The following is a 16,485-nucleotide window of genomic DNA, read 5'->3' as shown; positions in this document are numbered from 1 at the left end:
TTAGACCTGGAACGCATCCGTGTCACTTTAGATATCTTTGGCTATGCAGATATACAAGTTCATAGCGCGGCACTGCCGCGCTATGAACTTGTAGATCTGCTATTTTTGAAAAATCGTGAACATTTATTTTTTATATTTTTTTCCGAATTTTTTTTAGGATTTTGATTTTTTTTAGACGCGGCCTCAGGTCTTAATGGGTTAATTCAAGTGACATTTTGTTACCAGTCAAAGTCAACAAAATTGACTACTCCTCACTGTTGGTTGAGTGTAATGTTACTGATCTGGGATCTGATCCTAGCGCTCCTAACTATTGGGTTGATTGCAATGGTGCCCATCTAGGATCCGATCCTCGTTCAGATAAAGGACTAGAATATTATTATTCTTAACGACTGGGCGGGAACAGATTCCAGGTCAGTCAGTGGAAGGTCTCTGTCGACAGCAGCTGTTGACTGAAAGCTGACACTGAGCATGACAGGAAGTGAACAGGTTGAAAGCAGGAAGCTATTTTAAAACCAGGGATGGGTATAGCTGCCATCAGCGGCGCACAAAATGGGCACGTCGACAGAAGTAGGCGGGCTGACACCGACTTCCATGTGGAAACTGACCATGTGCAGTTTCTAAATAGTTTCTCTCTGATTCTCACCCTATCGGTATGCAGCACGGCCGGGTCTCCGGGCAGCTTGTTTTGGTGGTGTGGGCTGCCTCAGATGGGCCAATCACAAGCTTGGTCTCAACGTGTCTATTTACGTCGACCCGCCCGTTTGTGTTGACAGTGACAGGCCCGTGCGTCTGACTGCAGCTACTTATGCAGACAGATCAGCTTATAATAATAATAATAATAATAATAATAATAATAATAATAATAATAATAATAATAATAATAATAATGATAATAATAATAATTATAATAATAATTATAATGATAATAACACTAATTAATAATAATAATAATATAATAATAATATTAACTATTAATAATAATACTCATAAAATATAGAATAACTTAATAATAGCGATAATAGTAACAATATTAATAATAATAATACTCATAAAATATATAATAACTTAATAATAGCGATAATAGTAAAAACAGGTGTTTTTACCAGTAATGTTATTTAATAAACAGTTATTTCTTAATGAGTGTAACAGTTATTATTGGTATTAGTATAGTTACAGGTTATTACATCTATTGTATTGGTGCATTTAGGGTAAATATTAGCCTGTAAATGAAACAGTTAGTGAAAATGTTACAAAAAAACCCCAAAGAAAACCTAGTTGATTAGTTTGATATGATGTTGATTTATGTGAAGAGCCTGTCTGCTGCTACTTATGCTTAATTTATACTCCATCATACCACATGTCTAGTGTCTGACAATTGCAGATCTACAAGCTTACAGAGCATCACATTGTGAGCTTGTAGCTCAGCAATATTTGGCGTGTGACATGTTGTACAGTGATGTACAAATCAGGCTTGATTCATCTCTCTCTCTGTCTGTCTCTATGAAGGTTGGTGACATGCGATTCAATGTCAATGTACAGACGTGTCATCGAATGACATCACGCCCACATGCCAATAGACTGACACATACGGGTCAAGACTTTTCAGTTCCTTTCCTTTGTTAAACATCACAGTGGAACGAATAAGGCGGTGAACCTAAACAAAAAGGTCCAAGGCCAAAAAGTAAAATCAAGTGACATTTCAAAAAAGAAATTGAATAAATTACCAAAGTAGCAGATCTTCAAGCTCATTGCTTTGACCTTAAAGATCGGCTATTTTCGCTATTAATCGTATGACGACGCACAGTATAGGCTTAAGTGGATACAGGCCAGGGCCTAGTTGGAAAACAAGTTTGTTGTCGCTGGATTTGCTGCTACAACACAGATGAATGGAATAGATCAGAGAGAGAGAGAGAAGAGTCTGTGGTTTTCCTTTGCGTACCCGCGGTGACACATCAACGATGCTGCCGCGGCTAAATTCACCAAATGTCACGATTAACACGACACGGTTGATTGAGTCCGGTCTGAACTCAACTTAACACAGTAGTGTTAACAGCGTGTGTCTCCCTGTGTCTCATTGTGCTCTCTCTCTCTCTCTATCTCTCTCTCCCTCTCTTTAACTCTACCTCTCTCTCTCCTTGTCACTCTATACACCAACATTAACACATGACCCAAACATCTGTTCCTTTCTGTCAGGAAAGAGGAGGAGGAGAGTGAGAGAGAGAGAGACAGAGAGAGAAGAGAGGTAGCATTGAGGGAGGTAGAAGAAGCAAATGAAAAGAGAGAGAGAGAGAGAGAGAGGGGGTAAGAGGGAAAGGGTAGAGAGCTAAAGAAAGACTGAGGATTCTAGAACTGTGAATGAAATTCTGCTCCTGTTGTGTTACTCAACCTCCTACTACACTGTGTGTGTGTGTGTGTGTGTGTGTGTGTGTGTGTGTGTGTGTGTGTGTGTGTGTGTGTGTGTGTGTGTGTGTGTGTGTGTGTGTGTGTGTGTGTGTGTGTGCGTGTGGTGTGTGAGAGGAGAGAGTGTGTGTTTGCATGTTTGCGAGAGAGTGATGAAAGTGTGTGTGTGTGTGTCTGTGAGATAGTGGAAGTGTCTAGATGTGTGTGCGTGTGTGTGTGTGGGTGGGTGCGTGCACGTGTGTTGTGTGTGTGCGTGCACGTGTGTGTGTGTGTGTGTGTGTGTGTGTGTGTGTGTGTGTGTGTGTGTGTGTGTGTGTGTGCGTGCACGTGTGTGTGTGTGTGTGTGTGTGTGTGTGTGTGTGTGTGTGTGTGTGTGTGTGTGCGTGCACGCATGTTTGCGCGCGTGTGTGTAGGGGTGTGCGTTTCAGAACTCGTGCACACACACGCAAGATACTGTAACTAGACGATAGTATATACTGTATTTTGACATGAGGATTAGATGTTTGTTATCTGCCTTTGATTCAGTGTTTGTGTACATTTTGTACATTGTGTCACTGTTGTGGGGTTGTATACTCTGTGGGGTGTGTGTGGGTATTAACTGAAGGATTATCTAACCAGGACCGTAGACCTCTTGAGATGTGTCTCACCTCTCAAACAAGAGGGCTCCGGGCTCCAGTACACCTCTACCAAAGGTAACTAAGGTAACAATACTACAGGTAACAATATACTACACCTCTACTACAGGTAACAATATATGACAATACTACAGGTAACAATATACTACAATACAACAGGTAACAACAATATACTACACCTTAACTATATAGGTAACAACAATATAATGCAGTACACCTAAACTACAGGTAACAACAATATACTACACCTTAACTACAGATAATAGTAATATACTACACCTTAACTATTGGTAACAACAATATACTACACCTTAACTCGGTAACAACAATATACTACACCTTAACTATAGGTAACAACAATATACTACACCTTAACTATATAGGTAACAACAATATAATGCAGTACACCTAAACTACAGGTAACAACAATATACTACACCTTAACTACAGATAATAGTAATATACTACACCTTAACTATTGGTAACAACAATATACTACACCTTAACTCGGTAACAACAATATACTACACCTTAACTATAGGTAACAACAATATACTACACCTTAACTATAGGTAACAACAATATACTACACCTTAACTATAGGTAACAACAATATACTACACCTTAACTATAGGTAACAACAATATATTACACCTTAACTAGGTAACAACAATATACTACACCTTAACTACAGGTAACAACAATATACTACACCTTAAATATAGGTAACAACAATATACTACACCTTAACTACAGTACAGGTAACAACAATATATTACAATACTACAGGTAACAATAATATACTACACCTTTACTACAGTTAACATTATACTACACCTTAACTACAGGTAACAACAATATACTAAACCTTAACTACAGGTAACAACAATACTACACCTTAACTACAATTGGGCTGTTATTTAAATACGTTAGTGCGCTCCCGAACAGCAGCAATACCGACAATATACTACAGTGCTACAGATGACAACAATACACTACAATACTACAGATTTGTTGTATTGTGGTGTATTAAATGGTAACGCTGTTTTTGGTGGAACTGCATTCTACATTCAAGTTGTATTCATTAACAGTATTTATGGACATTAACCACATGTATACTGATTTGAGTTGTATTTGAAAAGTTTACATAAAATTGGTTTGACCTTTGGCTGTGAATAAAAACACATGTATTGGAAAATGGAAAATATGGAACATATATTGCCATATTTACAGACACATGTATTGTGGAGAAAGTAACACAATATAATAAGCATAATATTAATTACACAACTATAACACAAACTGAGAAAAAACAGAGAAAAAAGATCTCCAAGTAAGTTTGGTGTTGGGTGTTGTGAGCTGTGTGATGTGACATTCTAAAGATGACAATTGTGACACATAAATACCAGAATTAAAGCAGAAAGACCATCTTCATGGCAACGTTCATTTGATACCTATTGACTCAGTGACTAGGCACTATTTAGTGTTTTAGTCATAATTTGAAATGCATACATTTTTGTGACATTTGTTTTCACATAATAATAATTAGAACATAATATATAATTTTAAGAACATATTAGTGCAATGTATTTATTGAATGATCAGTAGGCTTGGCCTGCTTGCTTGATACATGGACACTGTTTGTTGAAAAATGGAATAACAGACTATTCACATCTTTTTATTAATAGCAATTAAAATAAGTGAAATAAGTGTAGAACTGTGAGTACTATGTATTGTTCGACTGAAATTAAGTATATTTTGTAGCAAGTGACACCATTGTACAGGGTTCAATTTGTGCAAAAAAAAGAGAGGGAAAAGAAGGACATTTTCTAAAAAAAAAACTTAAAGGAACACATTACCCATTTACAACCTTATCTTCATATAATTAGTCCTCACTAATATTATATATTACTGTAAAATATGGCACTAATTATGTCTCACTCTCTGTCTCAGAAGAGGGCTGTGGACAGTTCAGAAACCTGCCTACCAGTTACATCATCGATGGGGATTCCAAGCTAATAGAAGACAGCTTTTTTCAACAGACGATGTTAGCATGCTGGAATAGAAGCCATTGTTCTTGGCATTAATACAAAAAGTAAAAAATCTTGTTTGAGATGACCAAACCTATCAATAATGTCACTGGTAGACAGGTTTCTGTCCACAGGGCGCTAATGAGAGTAGACACTTATAATGAGCATTATTGAGGACCAGCTATATGAAGATAAGCTTGAAAATGGGTGGTCCTTTAAGCCCTGTATACATATTCGTGTGACAAATAGTGAAAATAGCAGATCTACAAGCACACGATACGACACATGTCAGCTTGTAGATATGCTATTAAAACAAATATTTGATGTGAAACACATTTGACAAATTTTGAAAATGTTTGACAAATTTTGAAAATGTTTGACAAATTGTGACAAATTTGCCCTAAATAGGGACGCCAAGGTTATGTTAAATAAATTGTGATATTATCAAACATACTGTACGTTTCATTTAATTAAGTCTGGCTTATCCATCAATGAGCAGAGGGGGGGTGTCAAAAGCAGAGGCCAGGATTCTGGGGTTACAGTTGATAAAATGTCTGCTATTGATGGAAAGGCTTCCTAAAACTAACATGGCACACGCTGAGGAAATGTTCCTACTGTATGTTTAGTGTACACAGAAACATTATACACTCACAGTACTGCACATGAAAAGACACGTAGTATGGCAATAGAGCATGTTTAACCAAAGAAACCTTTTCCAAAATAAATGCTGAACTAAAGTTACTAATGACGGGCAGGATTTCATTGCAAATCTGTTTCATATATATATATATATCATCTTAAAATAACGTTCAAATAGTAACTTAAATATGTTTGTGACATCTTAGTCTTTTCAAATGCTAGTGAAATGTATATACTGGATACATTTATCGCCATCATTCCCGTCATAATCGAAAATGTAAGGCGACAAAGTGCTTTTTTGGTGACAAACTAATTTAGTTTGTCACCAAAAAAGCACTTTGTCGCCTTACATTTTCGATCTAAATTAACACTGCTGCTTGACCATAAACTACTGATAAACTAACTCTTAGAACTCAAGTAATCTACAAACACTGACGACTCAAAATAAATGGAGAACTCAGATAAACTACAAACGCAGAGAACTTAAATCTTCTACAAAACAAACAATATGAAGTAGTGGTCGACCAAACCAAGTAGTGAAACTTTTATCTCCCATTCCATGACATGTATTTTGTGCCACAGAAGTATTATGGTTATCATGCAGTAACATTATGGAAGAGTTACTGTTGATATGAAACCTAAACCTTTGACGTCGTAGAGTTGAGGACAGAGGATCAGAGAACAGATGACATGCATTTCAACACACCTCACCTCACTACTACACCTCACTCACACACACACCACAAATCTCTCTTTTCTCTCTCTCCATCTCACTCTCCTCTCTCTCTCTCTCTCTCTCACTGACTCTCTGTGTCTCTCTCTCTCTCTCTCTCTCTCTCTCTCTCTCTCTCTCTCTCTCTCTCTCTCTCTCTCTCTCTCTCTCTCTCTCTCTCTCTCTCTCTCTCTCTCTCTCTCTCTCTCTCTCTCTCTCTCTCTCTCTCTCTCTCTCTCTCTCTCTCTCTCTCTCTCTCTCTCTCTCTCTCTCTCTCTGACTCTCTCAATTGTCTCTCTTTCTGCCTGTCTTCATCATCCTGTATGTGTTTCTCTTCCGTTTTCCTTTTTATCTGTCTCTTTAAGTTTTCTTCCTCCCCTAACCTACTGATGTGTGTATGTGTGTGTGTGTGCGTGTGCGTGTGCGTGTGCGTGTGTGTGTGAGTGTGTGAGTGTGAGTGTGAGTGTGAGTGTGAGTGTGAGTGTGTGTGTGTGTGTGTGTGTGTGTGTGTGTGTGTGTGTGCGTGCGTGTGTGAATTTAAAAACTTTGCGTAACATGTCACATATGTCTGTCTGTCTGTCTGTCTGTCTGTTTCTCTGGGAAAGCATAGCCCATGTATCCAGCTCCAGATGAATGATGTGTCTGTCTCTCGCTCTGTGTATGTGCTTGTGCGTGTGTGTATGTGTGTGTGTGTGTGTGTGTGTGTGTGTGTGTGTGTGTGTGTGTGCGTGTGTGTGCCACAGGTCCAGGCCTGGCGTTCATAGCGTACCCCAAAGCCGTGAGTTTGATGCCGGTGGCTCCTCTCTGGGCCGCACTGTTCTTCTTCATGCTGCTACTGCTGGGATTGGACAGCCAGGTACACACACACACTCACACACACACACACACACAGACACACAGACACGCACACACGCACACACAGTTCCCCTATGCCTCAAAGCTGACCGGGCCTTTCTGTTGCTGCACCTAAACTTTGGAATAATCTCACATCCCACACATTAACACATTCCATGCCAGCGTTTAATCTCATAATGTACTCACCAGTGCCAGTGTTTTATTGTTGTTTTTTTGTTTTTTTCACGTCGCCACAGACCTCGTTAAATTCCTTAAGATCGAGCGTTAAACTGTTTGTAAACACACAGGCGATCCGTCTGAGTAGACCAGCGAAAACCGCTTCGAAAACCGCCATCTTGTAGTTACAACGGTTTATGTTAAACAGCGATCAGCGACGAGAAAAACTACAACCGAGAAAATGGCGATTTTGTGTCCGGTTTAGAGTGGAAGCGGATGGGATCCGGAATTTCCGGATCCCGGATAATTCCGTTTCCGGTGGTGCTACAATGAAATGTGTCGTGGCGAACGAGGCCTACAATGAAATTTCAACCTGTGAGTAAAAAAAAAAAAAACACCACTTCGCGTAGATCTTTTTAAATGTGCTATACACACACACACACACACACATGCACACACAGCCACCTCGCTCTCACTCTCTCTCCGTCTGTGTCTCTCTCTCTCTCCAGTTCGTGGGTGTAGAGGGGTTTGTGACGGGCATTCTGGATGTGTTTCCGGTGACGTCAAAAAGATACCATCGCTACCGACACCAGATCGCCGTGGCGATCTGTTGTATACTGTGCTTCATCATCGACCTCTCCATGATCACACAGGTCAGTTGGCTGTTGGATGATTAGTTCATGTTTTGATTGGTTGATTGGTCAATGTTTTGATTGGATGATATTTTGATTGGTCTATGCTTTGGCTGATTGGTCAGATGTTTTGATAGATTTATCATTCGGTTCGTTAATGTTTTGATTTGTTCATTGTGTTGGGTTTTATTTATGGGTTTTGAATGGTTGACATCTTGATTATTTAATGATTCAGTTGGTTAATGTTTTGATTGGTTTGATTGGTTAATATTCTTTTGTTGGTTAATGTTTTGATTGGTTAATAGTTTTGGTTGGTTGATGTATCGACTCAAAATAAATTAGCCATTTTATAACTGACATTAACAACAGACCATTTAAAACTTATATTAAACAGTATGTCAATAAAAATATATAAACATATATAAACTACTGTATATAGACCATCATCTGTGTTAAGACGCCACAGTGCTTAATAACATTTTCTCCTCTGTGTGCAGGGTGGAATGTATGTGTTCCAGCTGTTTGACTACTACTCCGCCAGTGGAATGACTCTACTTTGGCAAGCATTCTGGGAGTGTGTGGTGGTGGCCTGGGTTTATGGTGAGACACACACACACGCACACACACACACACACACACGCAAACACACAGACGCACGCACGCAAACACACGCACACGCGCGCGCACACACACACACACACACACACACACACACACACACACACACACACACACACAGTCTATACACAGTACATAATGCACAATATGTGTGTGTGTTACAGGGGCTGATCGCTTCATGGATGACGTGGCTCGTATGATTGGCTACAGACCATGGCCATGGATGAAATGGTGTTGGTCTTTCATCACTCCCTGTGTCTGTCTGGTAAGATAATAATAATATGAATAACACGGCTGGTTAACTTGTTCGTTATAAAATGGTATATACCGCATGGCGGCTTTGTAAGATATTGTAAGATTTATTCAAAAACTCACATTTCTTACTTAAGTTAAAGTATCAATACTGCAATACAGAAATACTCTGTTACAAGTAAAAGTCTGGGATTCAAAATGTACTTAATTAGTAAAAGTACAAAAGTATTGGCATCATAATGTACTTGTGTATCATAAAGTACCAAAACGTAAACGTACTCATTTGCAGAAAGTCCCATTTCAAGTTTTCAAATGTATATAGATCTTTTGAAAAATAGCAGATCTACAGATGTACAAGATTGTAGATCGGCTATTTTCAAATGGCCGAAATGTATATAAGGTGGTTAATGTATGTTTTGTAATAATAATCAAAATCTGCAAAGTAACTAGTAACTAATTTTCAAATAGTTGTAGTGGAGTAAAAGTACAATATTTAAAAGTACCAACTCTCTCTCTCTCTCTCTCTCTCTCTCTCTCTCTCTCTCTCTCTCTCTCTCTCTCTCTCTCTCTCTCTCTCTCTCTCTCTCTCTCTCTCTCTCTCTCTCTCTCTCTCTCTCTCTCTCTCTCTCTCTCTCTCTCTCTCTCTCTCTCTCTCTCTCTCTCTCTCTCTCTCTCTCTCTCTCTGCAGTTTATCTTCTTCTTCCATCTGTTCAACTACAAGCCGCTGACCTACAACAACTCCTATGTGTACCCATGGTGGGGAGAGGTGATTGGCTGGTGCATGGCCCTGTCCTCCATGCTGTGCATTCCTGTCAGCCTGGTCTACAAGCTCTTCAGCGCCAAAGGAACCTTCAAGGAGGTTAATAACCTAATAACTGATCATAAACTATACTCCAAAACCTCTTTCACTTCAACCAGCCCCAGTTTGATATGCATTAGGCCACAGACCCCCGTTTGGTTCCATTTGTACACTCTCAGAGTTACAGACCCATAAGGGTCCATTTGGTGCCTAATCTATCATTTAGCTGGGGACCCCCTGGAACTCCCTCAAGGACCCCTGGGGGTCCCCGGACCCCACTTTGAGAACCAATGACTTATAGCACTAAATCTGAGTGTGTACACATGGAACTGGATCAGATTTCTGTTATCATCTCGTGTTTTGTTATTATTAACCCCTAACGACAATGTACGCCGCTGATGTTTTCCAGCGTTGGGCGCATCTGACCACGCCTGTGTGGGGTCATCACCACCTGGAGTACATGTCCCCCGACACCCACATGAAGTCACTGCCGTCCCTGTCCCCGGGCTCCGACGACAAGGTCATCATCTTCGAGAGCGTCATGTAGGTTCCTTCCACCAATCGCAGCGCTCCGTCCCTCCCACCACCTGACAACATCCTGCCGCCCCCCCACCCCCACCCCCCAACCGGGCCTGATCCAAGACGACCTTCTGTCCCACGGATCATACGGATTTGCAATGGATTGAATTATTATTGCCAGGTTTTTATTGTTGGATCAACGTAAAACAACACAAGCCAAAGACAAGCCATTTCATTGGAAAAGTGTTCTTCAAGCTGGTAACACATTTGGCTGATTTATATTGAATGTGTCTTTATTTTATTTCATATTTTTTTAAATAAGGCCGATTCTAAAGACGCCTTCTAAATCCTAACCTACGTTTTCTGAAAATCTAAACATTTTTAAACATTTTTTTAAATTTAGCTTTAAAGCAATAACTAAATGTCACAGATGCTGTTTTCCGACTGAAAGTTATAACAACGTATAGGTTTAACAGATCTAAATGGGCTGGGGTAGGTAGCAATGCCATGTTGTCTTGGAATGGGGTCACGCATACTTGCACACACATGTACACACATGTACACACACACACACACACACACACACACACACACACATGCACATGCACACAGTTTCCTGTGTTGCTTGGCTATTGTCCATTAGTATCTGTGGCCATTACACATTCAGCTACATCACCATGAGAACCTCCGTCAGTTTTGATGACTGCGTCACCTTGTACAGTAACAACCACTGCAATGCTGTGCCATTCAAAACCTAAATATCTCACTTTAGTCTTGCGTCTCATTTTGTACACATCTGTAAAGTTTCATGCTCCGTGCATGTGTAATGGTCCATGTAAAGCCTAATTTATGCTTCGGCGTTCCGAAAATATAGCAGATCTACTGTAGGTCCTGCTGTTTTCGACGCACAACAAAGTATATACATGGGGCTTAAGACAGAGTTCTAAACAAGCAGACTTACTTAAACCTCTCATCTATGACCTCACACAACGCTGCCACTATCAGAACCTGAGCGTAGACCTGAAACTCATCTTATTGATACAAAGAACTGAGTTGAATCGGCCTCTTAAAATGTCAACGTCCCCAAACTCTAATCCAAGCACTTTAAAGGAGACACCCTGAATGTTGGAAGTTTGTTTCACCAACAAATTGACGTCACATAAAAAAAAAACTAAATCTCTGAAACGTAATCTCCCTTATACAAATGACCAAAGTCCTGTCACTGAGTCAATTTTGACAGGTTAATCAGTTTAGAAAGCCTATTTGTCTTGAAAGACTTGAATATTTATTATGCTGTTTGAAGCACCTAAAACTGACCCCGAGTCAGGCTCAGCTGTCTCATAGCCTTGAGCCTTGATCACCGGCTGACCTCGGATCAGTCTTGAGACATTCTAAAGCAGCCGTTGATACACACAGGGAACACGTATCAGTTCTCTGTATTTTTAAAAAGGCTACTCTGAAGGTCATTCTGTTTCAGTGGACTGTATCACGTAAGATGAGATGACATCATTCAATGTACAGATAAAGAGTCGAGTGCCAAAAGGATGTAGATTTCACCCTGCAGGGTTCAAGCTCTGACCCTCGAACCCGGTGCAGGGCTCCAGGCTGCCATATGAACCAGTTAACTGCCTAGATCAGTCCTCTGTACGTACACACAGACACACACACACACACACACACACACATACCATGGCCATCCCATACAGCTACAGACGCAGTAGGACGAATGAACTGGTCGTTAATTACCATGGTGATCTTCAGTAAACATAGGATGGTGTCATCATCATCAGTTAGAAGTATGGTTTGGGTCAACTAGGACAGACTTTGTTATACAAAAATGTGTTATTAGCCTGGTTGTATATTATTACAAACAAACGACAGAGGGAGAATGGAACAAAAGGAAGGAAGGAGAGAAAGGGAAGGGAAGGCTCACAAATTGATGCCAAACCATGCCTTGTGTTTTTGTCTTAACCCCAGTGAACCAACACAGCTGATAGCCAAACCCACAGCTTTAAACGGCTCTGGTCAACAAACCCCTCCCCTCAGCAGTCTGCAGGGGGGCGTGTCTAACATCGAACCCCTCCCCTCAGTCTGCAGGGGGTCGTGTCTAACCCCTCCCCTCAGTAGGGGGCGTGTCTAGAACTCTGTCTCTTAGCAACCACTAAAAACATCAACCACTCATTGGGAAGATAGAACAATTAGAATGTAAGATATATTAAAACAATAAAAAACATTTGCACATTGTAAAATAATATCACTAGCACTTTTTAAAAAACTGTGTTAGGAATATCAATTTTTGGTTTTGTTTTACATATTGTAAAATGAATCAGAGATTTATTTTGTTAAGGTTTTTATTTTGCTTAAACATACAGTATGAAAAATATATATTGAATAATATATATTGTGTGTTATATATTTGATGCAGTATGTAATTGTGATGACGATGATGATTTCTGACTGATCGCTCATGTTTAGCTAACGACACGCGCAGCACAGCCGTCCAAAACAAAATCTGAAATCTGCTACAGTTGCCTCGGTTATTACCATAATCTATATTTAATTTGGCCTTACATTTCCCAGTAGGATAGGAGCAGTATTAGCATTGTGCCTGTATGGCTAGCACAAAAACACACATCCTGAATATTATTTTGTTTACGTGCTGTGCTTTTAAAAAGCCCTTCTTACACCAGTGATGAGAATTGAAAATCCAACTGGCCACAAAACCCTTGTGCTTTTGTTGGCTTCAGATTCTATTGTAGTTTTGAATTTTGACATCTGTTTTTATGATTACGTTTTTTTTTTGCGCAGCAAAACCTGTGTAAACATGAAATGAATTCAGATTCCAATAGAAATCACAGTCACTGGTGAGAAGGTATTTTTTTTTGTTGCAACGTGAAGCTATAACATGAGTGATCAGAAAGACCATGTTGCTGCGATGCAGCAATTATGCCTGAATCTATATTCTGTTGTACGACCGTGTGACGCTTGACAGAAGAGCAGATCTACAAGTTAACAAACGTGTCGCTTCACGGCAGAATATAAATTGAGTTTAACGCTCATTCTGAAAGGGAAACTTTTTTTTTGTTGATTTGAAATGATCAAGTGCTCAAGTGTTTAAAGAGTTTTAGCTTTAGATGCATTTAGATTGTTTAGCCTTTTTCTCTGTGTGTTTTTATCAGAATTTACAGTATTTCCCCCCTCAGACCTCCCAAGGCTTAGAATCTCACATTAATGTTATGGTTTACCCCAAATAAAACAACCACCTTCATAGCCTGCAATCTTCTGTCCATAATGGAACCATAAAGAAAAAGGGTTTTGTTTATCTGACATGTTTTTTTTTTAAACCACATTAAGCCTGGCGTCCCCGTTTAAAATGCAGATAATATTTTCGATATTTGTAGCTTTGTGGTTAGCTTAAATACGTCAGCATGTTTCCAAATATTTTATGTCTGCTTTCAACCGAGTTCATTTTTGTGGTGACCACCAGCCAAATACCAGCAGTTCTCCCACTTTTTGAACACATGGCACAGAAATGTTTGAAATTGAAAATGGAAAGAATAAGCCAGATGTCTGCTGGCTGATGAACTGCCATTGCTGCGGTGATTTGACACCCGGCTTTTAATGCAAAATACACTCCTCCTCCTCTCCCCGACGTTAGTGAGGAAGGTTCCGTGTCTGGCTGCAAGCAGCCACGACTAACACAACACAACTCCACCTGAACACTCTCTGGGCTCACGTCCAAACTGACTGGGTTGCTGTACAGGCATAGGCTCTATGCACAGCAGCCATATTGGGAATGAATTGGGCCCCTGTCTTACTTCCTTTACAGGTGTTACCAATAATACTAATTAAGGCTCTGTTCCATTTAGTGTGGCATAGTGGTTGTCTTATTTTCAACGACCCCAGTAACTCTGAGAGTGTACAAATGGAACCAAATGGACCCTTACGGGTCCATTTGGTTCCATTTGTACACTCTCAGAGTTACACACCCACCATAAGGGGCCATTTGGGAACCAAAATGGAGTGTTTCTAGTGAGCCAACATGCACGATATCAGCACCCTGACTAGAATGGAACAGAGCCTTCATTAGTATCATTGGTAACACCTGAGAAGAGGCCCAATTTCTTTCCAATATGGCTGCTATGCATAGAGCGTATTGAAGCCACATTTAGTAGAATCTATCATCTGTGAGTGTACAAGTGAAAACCCCCTTTAACGTCTACCTTCCTTCCAAACTGAATACTGTCCATAGAGATTAATACTAATACTAGCCACTGTTAATAGTGAGATTAAGGCTAATCCCAATATTATTATAATTTATTTTAGAAAAATCACAGTAATGTAACTAAGTGCCACTGAGGTGTGTGTGCGTAGACACAGAGCTGGATATTTACAGACACATCTAACACAAGGCAGTGTTTTAGAGGGACAAACCATGTTTAAGTTTAGAATATTTTATTCCCCCCCCCCCCTTTTTTTAATATGTTTATAATTTGTTGGGGGCTTTTTTTTCTTTTCTTTTGTATGTCCAGTCATTGACTCTAGCCTGGGAGGGGCAAAAGGTGCAAAAAGTAAAACAACTTGTAAGTGATTTAAAATTTAACTTTAAAATGTATTTTACCAAAATTCATTCTGTTTGGTGTCCTCATGTCTCTCTGCCAAAACGGTTGTGGACAGTATCTTTGCTCCAAGTGAAAGGCTGCTGAACTGAGAAGATGCTAACTTTACAGTACTGTAAGACCACTCATGCCACTGTCATCTTTAAACTTGACAGTACTGTAAAAAACACTTACTGTCAGCTGTAAACCTTACCATGAAATAGGGATGGGATGATATGAAAATGTCATGTTACGATTATTATTATATATTAAATAATCGCGATTAACGATATTATCGCGATCATCAAAACATGCTCAAAACTCTTCAAATGCCACCTTTGTTAATCACTTGGGGAACATTAGCCTCAACGTGTCACGTCGTGAGTACAGAAACCAACTCAGGTCCAGTGTATGGTGGATAATTTCACTATAAATGTAAATCCCTACGATATGATTCTAGGCTCTATGCACAGCAGCCATATTGTGAAGACATTCACAGGTGTTACCAATGATACTAATGAAGGCTCTGTTCCATTCTGGTCAAACAGAGTCAGGGTGCTGATATTATGCATGTCGACTCACTGGAAACACTGTTACACGAGTAGGACTAAAATGTGGGTTCAGGGACCCTCATGGTTCCTTAAGGGGGTTCCAAATGGCCCCTTACGGTTGTGTAACTCTGAGAGTGTACAAATGTAACCAAATGGCATTTGGTTACATTTGTACACTCTCAGAGTTATGGGGGTGGTGGAAATTGAAAAATCTGAGAACCACTGTGCTACACTAAATGGAACAGAGTCTTCATTTGTATCATTGGTAACACCTGTTAAGGAAGTGAAAATATGGCTGCTGTGAATAGAGCCAATTGTGAGCGTTTCTATGGTGCTTGTGTATCGTCCCATCCCTACAGTAAAACTACTCATGCCACTGTCAACTGTACATTTGACAGTAGGCTACTGTAAAACCATAACTGTACATTTCTCAGTACTGTAAAACCATAACTGTAAACTTCGCAGTACTGTAAAACAGCTCATGCCTCTCTGTCAACTGTAACTGTGACAGTGCCGTAAAGCTGTTCATACTACAGTACTGTCAAGTGTGTGTTTGTGAGTGGACCGGTCAGACATTCTGCTGGGTTGGACTCTGACAGTACGTGACAACATGCAGCTTAGTTTCCCCAACAGAGTTCAGCCTAATACCCGGTAGGATGGACAACAAGGAATACGCACAACTACAACAACACAACAAGGGATTACGTTCCGACTTAACTCTCCCTGAAATATGTCTTCCCCAGTAGTACTACCCTCAGTAGTCTGTCTGTCTGTCTGTCTGTCTGTCCGTCCATATCCACACTGATGGTTGAGAAGGATACTGTCTTATCAACTCTGACTCCTATAGGTTGTATTCGTACAGGTACAGAACATCTGATAGGTTGCCATACAGTAGGTTGTCTGGTTTCCCCAAATCAACTTGTCTCTGCTCAGTGTCTTCATGTCAGCGTTAGATATATAATATGTCATTCAGGAAACTCACCACAGACTATGTGATTACAATTTAAGCATTTAGCAGACACTCTTAATAGAGTGATTTACAGTAAGCAAGGACAACACAAGGTAATACATCACACAATGATTAACTCA

The 16,485-nt window shown here is 39.9% G+C and overlaps 1 protein-coding gene across 1 annotated transcript in view; it reads left to right on the top strand.

Annotated features, from left to right (window-relative positions):
• The window catches only part of slc6a8 (solute carrier family 6 member 8), a 61,746-nt gene extending 47,601 nt beyond the window's left edge, over positions 1-14,145 (top strand). Inside the window, exons 8-13 of the mRNA XM_084069317.1 lie at positions 7,160-7,272; positions 7,937-8,080; positions 8,557-8,659; positions 8,842-8,942; positions 9,618-9,788; positions 10,138-14,145. Of these exons, the coding sequence (XP_083925443.1) occupies positions 7,160-7,272; positions 7,937-8,080; positions 8,557-8,659; positions 8,842-8,942; positions 9,618-9,788; positions 10,138-10,275 (770 nt within the window). The 3' untranslated portion in view covers positions 10,276-14,145. The remainder of the gene's footprint in view (positions 1-7,159; positions 7,273-7,936; positions 8,081-8,556; positions 8,660-8,841; positions 8,943-9,617; positions 9,789-10,137) is intronic.
• The last annotated feature ends 2,340 nt before the right edge of the window (positions 14,146-16,485 follow it).

The sequence above is a fragment of the Gymnoscopelus microlampas genome (assembly GCF_963454915.1).
Source record: "Gymnoscopelus microlampas genome assembly, chromosome: 10".
Lineage (NCBI taxonomy): Eukaryota > Metazoa > Chordata > Actinopteri > Myctophiformes > Myctophidae > Gymnoscopelus > Gymnoscopelus microlampas.
The sequence above is the reverse complement of the archived record's forward strand: the minus strand, read 5'-3'. Positions and strand labels throughout refer to the sequence as shown.